This window comes from Carcharodon carcharias, chromosome 31, assembly GCF_017639515.1.
Source record: "Carcharodon carcharias isolate sCarCar2 chromosome 31, sCarCar2.pri, whole genome shotgun sequence".
Taxonomy (NCBI): Eukaryota; Metazoa; Chordata; class Chondrichthyes; order Lamniformes; family Lamnidae; genus Carcharodon; species Carcharodon carcharias.
In genome coordinates this window covers 20,284,237-20,297,563 of record NC_054497.1, presented here as the reverse complement: position 1 = coordinate 20,297,563, position 13,327 = coordinate 20,284,237, and the positions used below count along the sequence as shown (strand labels likewise).

Genomic DNA, 13,327 nt, shown 5'->3' with positions numbered 1-13,327 from the left:
TTATTTTTACCTTTCAGAATAAGGAATTTGGAGCATTTCAAGTCATTGAGCTGAGAGTGAATAGCAACTGGGGTCATCCCGAGTACACCTGCCTCTATCGATTCCGTGTCCATGGAGAGCCAGTGAAGTAATGTTGGGAGACAGCCACCCTGCACTGTAGGAAATGTTTGGGCAGCATTTCATGGACCTGGTTTGTCTTTATTTTTTCCTCACATCTGAAGCTACAGTGCTGGAGACTGTTCTGCCGCTCAAACTTTGCTCCGCTGTGTTTTTTGTTGCAAATAAGGAACAAAAGCACTTTTTTTCTGGAAAGAATAACAAAGGTATTTGGAATTACAAAATATTGAAAAGAAACATTGTCTGAATTTCAGGATTGTCTTTCCAGTTTATAACCTGGGATGCGAATAAATCGGCAAAGAATGGAAGGATGAAATCTGCTGGATGCCAGGTGTTTGGGAAACCTTCCCTTTCACAAGACACTCTTTATATCCCACCTGTTCATCTTAGTAGCAAAGCCTGAGCACCCATCCACATTAAGGATCCTGGGATATATTGAGAAATTTTAAACTTTTGTTCCGTTCTTGTAAGTGATCTAGACATGCAAATTATAATTCCATGACATTCAATTGAAAGTTGAGTTCCTGTCAACTGCAACTATAAAATATGAGAACATACTGGCAAACAAGGCAACTCACCTTTTATGAAAGCAGCCAGGTTTTCGCTTTGGTGAAACACCAACTCCCACAAAGTACAGAGGTTACAAATGACCATGTTTATATTCATATGGAGACAGTTATCTTGCACCTGCCTGATATTTAGATACCAACCCCACATATCTCCGAGTATCAGGATGGACCTGTGCAGGTATTGTGTCTGCCAGAAATATACTGTTGCCACTGTCTAAGCACACTTCTAAGTTACCACAGCTCTGGTCAAGTGTCCAATTGCACAACTATTTTCTCAGGACTAATATGATTAAGATGATTAATTGGCAGAGAGCTGAATTGTAACAAGAAAAAAATCATTCCACCCATCAGAGCTCCTTAACTGGAAATATTGTGCAAGCCCAATAGCATAGCACAAGCAACCTTCCTGCCTTAGTGCGAAATATGGAAGAACTACAACTGTCCCTCTAAAATTCCTGATGTTTTATATGAATCCTAATTCTTAATAATGTGTGCTTTTCTAGGTCAGATGATTATGAGCAAGCTTCAATTGTAAATTGTTAAAACTCAAGGTCTAACATTTGAAAGTGATGTGTTTTTAATATTTGTTCTTGAGAAGTGGGAAACACAGTCAAAAAGTATTGCCTATCTCTATTTGCGTTGAATGCATTAAGAATCGACCACATCTGAACTGGAGTCACGTACTCAGACTGGCCTGGGTGACAGGTCCTTCTCTGAACCACACTGGTGAATTAGTTGTATTCTTAGACAGTTCATCAGCTTTTATGATCATTTTCTCATGGTATCAATACATTACCAACAATTTGCCAGTTGTGAGATGGTGACCTTTTGGGTTGCAAATCCAGTGATTTAACCAGTTGGTTGTTCTGCTCAATGTGATGTTCGGTAATGCTTCTTCAGAATTCTTGGTGCCAGTTATGTGCCAACTTTCATCACCTCAGTCAAGAGTTGGTGAGATGTGTTATCAATAGGTATAGCACCATGCTTGCAGTTATTTGGGAATATGACTTTCATTGTCTTGAGCTGCACTATTTGGTGGGTTTACAGAAAGTATTAGCCAACTAGTATTTGCAGCATTTTGGCTGCTCAGTGTGTCGCAGAGCCCCCAAATATTTCATAATCAGTCGGTATCTTTTTTGTAATTTTAAGGAATTTGGGATTAGTGTTTCCCAAATTCCAGACCCAGAACAAAGAGTATGGTGAAAAGAACCAAAAAGACTGAATTTTGAAAAGGATGCACAAAAGTCTGACTTATGTTCTTGAGTGCCATGATTGTATTGGCTGTAAATGAGCAATGGGTAAAACATTAAAGCAATACAGTCACACTGACTATTTAGCATAAGGAACAAATAAATCAATTATTCAGTCAGTGTTTCAAATTGATAAAGGTAAATTGATAAAGAAAAGTGGATATCTAGTCGCAAAAAAAAGGAATTGGGCAAGATATAATTTTTTTAACGTTTTATTTTGAAAGTGGAATAAGATGAAAACGTTGCATAATTGTTCCCTGTTTAATTCCAGTGGGCTATCCAGATAACTTCCCTTGCAGTTAATGTCCAGTTCGTTGGTTGAAGTATAATATTTGAATGTGCTATAACTGCTATATAGAAGTAGTTCTGGTCTACTGATATTGACACTTTGGGGAAGCTAGAAAATATAGTTGGTTTTTCTTTGATCTGGATTACTACAGATAGGGTGGGGTTCCAGGAATTTGACATGAAATGTATTTAAGCAAAATGAGAGTAAGTCCCATAGAAATTTATGCTACAGTTTTTCACTTTTTAATATATCATCACAACCCATTTCATAGCCAATCTGCTGTTAAACACCAGCAAAGCCCTTTACTATACATAATAGACCAGAAATGGTCTTCAACTGTTAAATTTGCTAGACTGTTGCAAAAAAATGTTATCTGTGGTAGAAACTTTTCTTTTTGTGGCTGAGCAATGGTTAACATGACAGTGTTAAGAATGTAGAAATAAATTTTTGGAAAAATATTGATGCTTCAGCTCAAGTTAACAACCATGAAGTGTGGCAGAACTCAAGATCATGGTCACAGCTCCATTTTTCAGTCGAGAATGTGATATAGGAGGATTGACTTCTATGATTCACTAGTGGATATTATGGAGGATCATTTACTTACTATTAATAAGTGTAGAACAGGGGTCAAGGGAATAAACTGTGGTAAACAGTTCTCTAAATATTGCTCTCCAAACATTTTCCAAATGTTTGTGCAGAGTGTAGCATTCCATGTGTTTGTTCCTAAAGTGCAATATTCACTTGCAGTTACATAAAATATTCTTATTTGATATTTATTATTTGGCATTTTAAATGTAACATCTTGTTATTAACTTTCATTTTTATCAAGTTGAGTTGATCTTAAAAATATGATTTCTGTAAAAATTCCAGGTAAAGGAAATAGCAGTTTTATGAGTACAGTCAGGTTGCTGAAGGAAACTTGTAGCCATGGTTAAGTTGCTGGTATGATTATAAATACAGCCAATATGCTTAGTGTTGGCATGACCTGCTTTCAGTTTCAATATTGATCAGTTTGCGACAGTATATTAACAGCTCAAATGGCTCAGCAAGAAGAATCTTACTGTCTTTTTGTTGAAAGCACAGTAATGAATGATAGAATGATCATGTTTCAGGTGCACTGTTCTGACTATCAAAACTGTCTTTTTTTTTAATAACGGTCCCAGTGAATCACCTCATGATGTTTTACTACATTAAAGGTACTATACAAATGCAAGTTGTTATAAATTTCAATCACAAGGTATTGGCCAATAACGTTAGAACCTTGAGATTTTATTGTAAATCTGTTGGGTTAAATCATGTTGGTGCGTGAAACATATTCGTGTTTAACAAGTTTAAATCTGATACTGACTGTTCCTTAGGGTGGATATTGCTTATCAGCCAATCAGTGAAAGGGATTAATCATGGGCGTAATGGGGCAGAAAACAAGTAAATTGCATCTAGTTTAATTTCATTTTGTGAACAATTGATTTGTGTCTTCACAAATCAGAATTATAAGACAATGGGTGTTTAAAAGATATTTAAAACTGAAAGTGGATACCCAGCCCACACATTTTTTGCTCTTGTAGAAGGCCACCATAACTCCCACACACTCACAGCATGCATCTGCTATAAGGATTTCACGCTTAAAAGCAATTGTGACCCAGTTACAATGCAAAATACAATAGACTGAAATTGGAAATGGTCATTTATAAGTTTTAACTAAGTAACAGCAGCTATTTGTCCTGAACCAGTATTATTTTGATGGTTTTTAGCTAACATTATGCACCAGATGAGGGCTGCAATTTTATTTTTTTCATGCTTTTATTCATTTTTTTCTTGGACTCATCCTTCTAAGTTTTCATTTTTTTAAATGTAGAGTAAAGGTCATTTGCCTTTTAAAAGTATTTATTAATTGCAGCTTTATGCTTTTCATTTTTACCTACCAGCAAATAGTTTATTCTAAAAAAAATACTTGTACACAAAATTTCCATTTGCCCAAACATAATTTTTGTTTGTGTGGTGAGCAAAAATAATTGCAAACCATACTGTAAGATGTATAATATGAAGGAAAAACTTACTTTGGCAGAATTGTAACACCCAAACCTACACCTGATAGAGTGCAGGTGTTATGGGGAATGAAGGGGAAATACAAGCACAGCTGCTGTTTGTAATAAAGTACCCATCCTAAATCAAGTTCCAGTGTTAGTCTAACATACTGCAGGCCTATATTATCCACATAAACCTGAATTAAATGGTTTTAATATGAAGTATATAGAAAGTGTTGCTGATTTATTCTCAAACCAATAGTGGTAACTGAATTAAAAGGTATCCTACTTGACCTCTTCATCCGGGCCTCTGCCTCTCTGCCCCATAATATGTCTCCATTTTTCTTTTCAATTTCTGTAGAAAGGTTAGCAATGGAGGTAGAGCACTGCTCAACAACATATCAATACCTTTCCATAACATCCTCAGAGACATTGGTTCATTCTGAGGCATTTGCTCTGCTGTTAGTCCTTTCCCTGTGACCAAGACCTGCCAGCAACAGATTTAAATGTTGAATAGACAGAGAAATGACAAGTTACATTTCTGTTTTAATGACTTAAAAAGCCAAACAATTCACAAGCTTTATAGGTAAAGCTCCATCTTCCCTCATTCCCTGCACCATTAATTGCTGTTCAAAAATATTCTCAAAGTCACTCACTCCATGATACGCAAGTCTTTTCAAAATCAAAATGAACCTTTCACTGGTTACAAAATAAATTTGGACAAAATAAATAAATCTATAATAGATTCATAGACAGGGAGTTGGTGCAACAGTTTAGGATACTATCGTTCACCATAGGAGTTGGATTTCAATCAGCAGAGATGGATTGGGTGAAAGTTTCTTCGGAATCATGTAATGCTCAATGTAAAGTCAATTCAGGAATTCTTAAGGCTGCACTAATTGGCATTCTGACTAAGAGTGGTTACAAAATGGCTGATGTGGGAAACAGAAGCAGTGAAGTAGCCAATGCTTTTGAACTATGGGTGAATGCACATTGAAGCTGTGTAGAGGGAACTTTACTCTGTATCCGATATGTATACCTGGCCTGGGAATTATGGATGCTGACAGTGTCTGAAATGTGACAGAGTTCCATTTCTCAGAACTTAACATCCAAATCCCTAACGAGCATTGAAAAAGTTCACAATTTTAAAGAAATAAAATGCAACTATAAATATAAATTAAAATCTGCAACTGGCCCCAAAATCAGTTACAAAGAAAACAAAAAGATTGAGGGCTTGGAGCTGGACTCTCCTTCAGCTAGATTGGAGAGTGGAATTTTCTGGTTCTGTTCCTTATTCCCATCTCCCATTAAATCTAATAGTACAGTTCACCCCTTGGATATTTATTACTTGTAGGTCAGTCTTTGTCTTGTTAAGTTAGGCAAGAGGAGTAAGAACAGTGCTAGTCACCAAGTGACAGGTTATTTATTTTTAATGGCTTGCAGCTTTAGCTATGAGTCTAGTATCAGCCTCAAGAGACAATATTTGCACTGCTATGCTACTGCACTGCTCACAAGCACCTTTAAGACCTATTAGTTAATGGACTGGTCACAATTGACAGATTTTCCAAAAAAAATTTTGAAGAAGAAACCAGCACAATGAAGTTGAGCTGTTGACAGCTAAGACTTATATATAATTATTGTATTAAAATATATAATTATTATTGACAGGGCTATCAGCTGTAATAATATATGGACATTAAATGTAGAAAAGGGTATTTTATTTCTTAGATGTGCTCTATAAAGATATTTTTCCTAGCAGTTAACAAAGCAAGCATTGCAATATGTATCTTTTTACAGCAGAGGCATCCATGCTGTGCAAGGCAGTTTTCAACCAGAACCCAAATGTAAACCACTCAAAATAAGAGCTAAACATTACAGATGTCCACCACCATCTCTTATAACAGTGATTCCATTCAGTATTTGATATATTACAGTCTATGGCTATGATTCAACAATGATTTGATGTCTGATAAAACCATATGAGGATATTTTTATTTAAAAATTTCAACTGAAATGTAACAAAGCTTGTATTAAATTTAAGTTCATTCTGGATAAAAAGGATAATCTCTTAACGTCACTGCTCTTTGTTTGCAATAAAAATGAGATGAACATTTTAATGTTTACTTTTGTTTCTTGTATTATACTTTATTAGTTCTACCATGACATAACTACCGGATACAAATGCAAATATTTTCTACTGCACAAAAGGATTCTGAAATTTATTTTTGTATGCTTCTCTCTCAACTTAAAACACCAATGTTTTATTATAATTTGCACTGCATAAAAATAAAGCTACAGTACATTTTAAAGTTGTGATGAACTTCTAAATATTAAAATAAAAGCACACAATCAGCAGTGGACTTGTCAAACGCTTGTGGGGGGGGGAGAGGGGGAGGTGGTGGGTGGGTGTGTATGAACGTCTGTCCTCCAGATTAATGTCACCCAAATTGTTGTCAGTAGGTGGACAGCAGGCCCAATTAAGTCCCAAAACACAAATACAACTTGGATTGTTTCACTGGAGAATGAAACTAACTGCAGCAGTGCATATTTCATGGCCTAGATTTCCTGTTTGGGCAGAGAGCCTGCCACCATCTGAAAGTCCCAAGGGGAGACTTTGAAGGCCTTGCCTCATCAGTATAGGGTTGGTGGGATTTGGGGAAACCACCACCTGCAGTTCCTTCCACCAAATTATCTTCCTCTGTAGCTCCTGAAACTGTGTGTAGGATCTCAATCTTTTTCCTACCTGCATCACTGGCTCAAACATGGACCATGACATCTTTACTTCCCCAAAAACATTTTGTACTTGTTCAGTGACGTCCTGTGGGTTGGCACTAAGGAGGCAGTACACCATAGCACACACATTGGCTGCTGCAGCAAAGATTGTCTAAACCCTGACAATTGAATTCTCTATAATCAAGGCACTTCTTCACTTTGCTATGTCTTTCTGTGCAGTCATTTGCCCCATATGATCTAGACTGCACTTCCCAGAGCTGTCATTCATCACTGAAAATCACACAAAGTAGCACACTCCTGGAGGATTCCTCCCACTTCTCACCCAGCATCCACATAATATCCTCCTGGACTCTAGATGTAGGGCGACCACCTCCTGAATCATGCACTGGAGGAAATTGTCAGCCTCCCATATACTCTCAGGGGGGCCTAGCCCCTCCTCAAGCTCAGAAAAGGTCACAGGTTAAAAAAAAATTGGCCAAAATCTTCCAATCAGCATCAATGCTGAGCAGGTTGACGCTGCCTGTGAAGACTTGTGAGCCGACCCTTTTACTATTTTTCAGCCATATTTTCTGATCTTGGCGGAAGCATCGACGGGTCAGCGCAGCCTCTCCAAGGAAGATTATCGGGGAAAGGCACAACAGTAACTGCCATATTCAGGCAGGTTTATAAAGGTCCACATCTTTCAGTGTGTGAATGGGTGAATGGGTGAGGTGGGTAGGTGGTTGAGTGAGGTGGATGAGTGGGGCAGGGGGGTTAGCTGAGTGAGGTGAGCTGAGTTATGCTGGCTAGCCACAGGTTAAACCAGGTATTAAACTAGCTTGTGTACAATACTGGTCTCCTTAATGAAGGAAAGATGTGAATGCATTAGAAGCAGTTCAGAGAAGGTTTACTAGACTAAAACCAGCAATCGGCAGGTTAGGCTTGTATCCACTGGAATTTATAAGAGTAAGAGGCGTCTTGATTGAAACCTTTAAGATCCTGAGGGATCCTGACAGGATGGATGTGGAGAGGATGTTTCCTCTTGTGGGAGGATCTAGAACTAGGGGGTCACTTTAAAAATAATGGGTCACTCATTTAAGACCGAGATGAGGAGAATTTTTTTCTCGGAGGGTAGTGAGTCTTTGGAACTCTTCCTCAAAAGGTGGTGGAAGCAGAGTCTTTGAATATTTTTAAGGCAGAGTTCAATAGATTCTTGATTAACAAGGGGATGAAAGGTTATCGGGGGTAGGCAGGAATGTGGGATTGAGGTTACAATCAGATCATGCATGGAGTAGGCTCGAGGGGCCGAGTGGCCTACTCTTGCTCCTAATTTGTATGTTCGTAACATTTCCAGGATAAGCATGCAGATAAGTTCCACATATCTGGCCCAAGAATCTGCCCTGTGCTTAGCGTCAGAGACATTTGTGGAAATCAGCCCATTGGAAGTTTAAACTTCCTGGGCAATCTCACTTTGTGTGCGCGTCAGAACTGCTGCAGACCCGTGATGCACATCTCCTAACTTAAATGCCATCTCCAACAATCCAGAGACTGGCAGATTTGGGCCATTAATTCTGTTTCTCTTGCCACAAATGCAACCCAAACTGCAGCACTTTGTAGTTATTTCAGATTTCCGGCATTTGCAGTTTTTTGCTTTTGTTTTGACAAAATACTTCTTACAGAGTAAAAGTAGTTTTGCTGATGGCCAAGTTTAGGATATAATCTTGAATAAGTTATATAAGCATGATGCAGAACTTAATTCATTATTGTCTGTCACAGCAAGAAAAATGAACTGAGTTGCAGTTGACATTTTTGTAGGCATTCACAACTAATTTTTATCTGCAAGTCTTTTTTTTCGATAATCCTCAGCAGTTCATCTCGATGGGATTACATAACAATTATACCATTTACAAAAAAATCCAGCAGGATAGTGGGGTACAGTCTGCCAACTTCACTTGATGGGTGACTTGAATAGTTAACATGAAGTCATCTTGTGTATATTAACCCACAACAATTTTGTAATCAAACAGCACTTCAAAGAGATACTACAGCAGGAAACCTGATATCTTGTCTATGTACAAATGTGCTGACTTTTAAGGAATATTCAACCTCCATTTTGAGTGGCATTAAAACCAAATGAGCTCAAGAGCAATAGGGCAGAAATTAAGTTACGAGGTCAAAATGATATACATCTGTGTCAGTCAGTGGGAATAAATTTTAATACACAAATGGATAGCACTGCATATTGGCAGTAAAATATCAGAGGTATATCTACTCCATGGGCGTGCTGGAACCTGTGTTGGGGGAGGGGGGAGTGAAAAATACCTGGGGCATAGGATAAAAATGCATTTGTGTCAAAATAATATGAAGCAGTAGTACACTTTGAACAGAATTACTGAACTGTTGCCAAATTAGTTGAGTTTACGGTCCTAGAAGTCATGCAGCTGCACCTAGAGTGCCTCATGCAGTGTACATCAGTAACATAAGTGGAATAACAGACTTTTGAGGCAGAGGCGTACAGCAAGGGTGCTCCCAGTATTAGGGAAATTAAACTAAAAGCTGATTCTGTTCCTATCTAGCAAAGCCCATGCCATGCCTCTCATTTCCTTGTTTAATCCAACTATCATTTTATATTTCATTTGTTTTCTCTCATGCGGTACCTCAAGCAAATTTATTAAAGGATTAGAGCCGGTCACCTCTATTATTTTCAATGCCCGAGGAAATAGATCTGTTTTGTGTAATGTTTACCACAGTTTAACTATCACTTAATAAATCTGTTCCGTTGTTTAAAGTCTAAGCCACAGTCTACAGTGCTTTCTAAATTCAAACAGACCACAAAATGGCTCATGACATGACAAGTAAGCTAAATACAATGACAAGGTCTTTTGTTCAACACCTTGGCTTGCTATAGTACAATATATTGGACATATAAAGGCATTTTCTGGTTTATAGGGAGCAAGAGCTCAGTTATAGAAGTGGCCTTTAACACACTGACCATAAGAGAAATATCGGAGTACGAGATCCAAAAGCATAGCAGAGAATTTGAATAAAAACATAAAACTTTTCATGTGGAAGGTTATACATATGGGTCCCAGCATTAGAGCTTCTCAGTCTATGCCACTTTCTTAAACCAATGATTCAAATAAGAAAGGCTTTATTTTTCAACAGGCTGAAATTTAGGATCATAGTAGACATGGAGATGTGGACATGAGCAACATTTGTTGCTCATCCCTAATTGCCCTGGAGCCGCCTTCTTGAACTGCAACAGGTACACCCACAGTGCTGTTAGGAAGGGAGTTCCAGGATTTTGATTCCTCAACAGTGAAGGTATGACAATACAATTCCAAGTCAGGATGGTGAGTGGCTTGGAGGGGAACTTGCAGGTGGCAGTGTTCCTATGTATCCGCTGCCCTTGTCCTTCTAGATGATTGAGGTCGCAGGTTTGGAAAATACTGTCGAAGGAACCTTGGTGAGTTGCTGCAGTGCATCTTGTATATAGTAGACACTGCTGCCACTGAGCATCAGAGGTGGGGGTGAAGGCGGTGGATGGGGTGCCAGTCAAGTGGGCTGCTTTGGTGTCAAGCTTCTTGAGTGTTGTTGGAGCTGCATTCATTCAAGCAATGTTACATGACACTTATCAACCCAACCCTGAATGTTGTCCAGCTCTTGTTGCAAATGGACACAGACTGCTTCAGTTATCTGAGGAGTCACAAATGGTGCTGAACATTGTGCAATCGTCAGCGAACATCCCAACTTCTGGCCTCATGCTGGAGGGAAGGTCATTGATGAAGCAGCTGAAGATGGCTGGACCTAGTACACCAACCTAGGGAATGTGAGGACGGCACTATTTATTTACTGTACACCAAAAATAAAAGTGTTAATACAGTACAGTAATCAAAAATTGAAAATACTGATACAAAAACAGAAAACGCTGGAAAAAATCAGCAGGTCTGGCGGCATCAGTGGAGAGAGAAACAGAGTTAACATTTCGAGTCTGTATGACTCGAAGAAAGGTAAAAATGTAATGGATTTTATACTGTTTAAGAGGAGGTGGAGCAAAATAGAAGGTCAGGAGAGATTTGACAAAGATGTCATGGATATAAGACATCTGGGTCTGGAAAAATTTATCGATTTTTGTTTCCAATTTCCACCCCTCTCTCACCCTCACATTGTCCATCTCTGACACTTCCCTTTTTTCCTTGACTTCTCTGTCTCCATTTCTGGCGATAGATTGTCTACCAATATTCACTACAAGCCTACTGAATTCCACAGCTACCTCGACTACAGCTCCTCACACCCTGCTTCCTGTAAGGACTCCATCCCATTTGCCCAGTTCCTCTGTTTCTATCGCATCTGTACTGAGGATACTTCCAAAACAGCGCTTCTGACATGTCTTTTTCGTGAACCGAGAGCTTTCCCCACCCACCCCCTTGTGGTTGACAGGGCCCTCAACCGTTCCAACCCATCTCCTGCACCTCTGCCCTCACCCCTTTCTCTCCATCCCAGAACCAAGATAGGGTCCCCCTTGTCCTCACTTTTCACCCCACCAGTCTCCACATTAAGGACCATCCTCTGCCGTTTCCGCCAACTCCAACATGATGCCACTACCAAACACATCTTCTCCTCATCTACCCCACCAGCCATCATTCTGTAGAGACTGTTCCCTCTGTGACATCCAGGTCCACTCCTCCATCAACTGCCCATCCCCTTCCCACAGTATCTTCCTATGCAATCACAGAAGGTGCAACACCTGCCCCTTTACCTCCCCTCTCCTCACCGTTCAAGGCCCCAAACATTACTTTCAGGTGAAGCAGTGCTTCACTCGCACCTCTTCAATTTGGTCTACTGTATTCACTGCTCCCAATGTGGTCTTTACATTGGGGGGACTAAACGCAGACTGAGTGATTGCTTTGCAGAACACCTTCACTCAGTCCACAAGCATGACACAGACCTTCCTGTTGCTTGCCATTTCAACATCTTCCTTTCATGCCCACATGTCCTTGACTGCAATGTTTTAGTGAAGCCCAACGCAAACCAGGGAAACTAAGGGAACAGCACCTCATCTTCTGATTAGGCACTTTACAACCTTCTGGACTTAACATTAAGTTCAGGAACTTCAAATCATGAACTCTCTCATCCATCTTGACCTTTTTTTAATTCATTTTTTTTCCATCACCCCCTCCCATTTTACAGGGCTATCTGTCACTTGTTCTTACGTTTTACTTTCACAGAGTGCTGACCCTAGTTCTGCTATTAACACATTCTATCTTACCTTTATACCACCATTAGGACCTTCTTTAGTCTTTATCACTACCATTAACACTCCCTTTGTCTTGTGTCCATGACGTCTGTCAAATTTCTCCTGAGCTCCCACCTATCCCTGACCTCCTATTTTACTTCACCCCCTCTTGAACAGTATGAAATCCATCACATTTCCACCTCTCTTCAGCTCTGAAGAGCCATACAGACCTGAAACATTAACTCTGTTTCTCCCTCCACAGATGCTGCCAGGTCTGCTGAGTTATTTTGTCGTTTTGATTTCAAATTTTCCAGTATCCGCAGTATGTTGCTTTTATTGGAAATACAGGTTACTTGGGTCAGAACAGAAAGGAAGTTTCCAGTTTTAGGAGATGTAGCTGAGGATTAAATGCCTTTGGCGCTCAAGAAAGCATTCAGAATCACACATTAGCCGCTGAACAACTGTCCTCTCAGAAATCCAGCCGGCCAACTCTGGGCTGAAACTCTTCAGTCTTGAAACATTTCAGACGGGACATCACCCCATCACCCGTAATGATAATGACCATTAATTCTCCAACCATCAACTTCCACCCGTTTAGTATTTAGCTGTAGATAAGGCCAGACATGACTGGCGTTGTGCAAGACAAGTTTAGGTCAGGAAGTATTTCTTCAGCAGGTCGAAACTGGAATGGGTCGTCAATCAGTGCCTCAGGTCAAGATAATGGATCCCAGCAGCAAATGGCTGGAGGCTGTAAGGATGAGTTTTATTTGGAGGGATGAATCTGAATGCCCCCCCCCCCACCCCCCAACACCACACCGCCCCAAAGGCAATCTTATATTGAGGTATCTGACCAATTGTATTGTGAAATAACAATTTTCCTTCTTTTGGAGACCAAGGAATGGATCCTGGAGGTGTGTTGTTGCCTGGGTGTGCCCAAGCAGAAAAGCCAACCTTTTTAATTATTGACTAAGATGAAGTTAATAACAAATACCTTTACTACATACCAGTGGAACTCTTGTCTCAGCCACCACCATGGACAGGTCCTCTGAACCCGAATTCCCTGTTTGGAGATGAACTGAGAGGCAGCAATGCCCATCTCCAGCAATGCTGCTGTCAGATTGTTAGTGCTA

General features: G+C 39.6%; 1 protein-coding gene across 3 annotated transcripts in view; it reads left to right on the top strand.

The window, feature by feature from the left end:
- LOC121271677 (SUN domain-containing protein 2-like) overlaps window positions 1-6,366 on the top strand; it is a 77,923-nt gene extending 71,557 nt beyond the window's left edge. For all 3 annotated transcript variants that reach the window (XM_041177813.1, XM_041177812.1, XM_041177811.1), the window contains one exon: window positions 18-6,366. In XM_041177813.1, the coding sequence (XP_041033747.1) occupies window positions 18-131 (114 nt within the window). In that variant the 3' untranslated portion in view covers window positions 132-6,366. The remainder of the gene's footprint in view (window positions 1-17) is intronic.
- The last annotated feature ends 6,961 nt before the right edge of the window (window positions 6,367-13,327 follow it).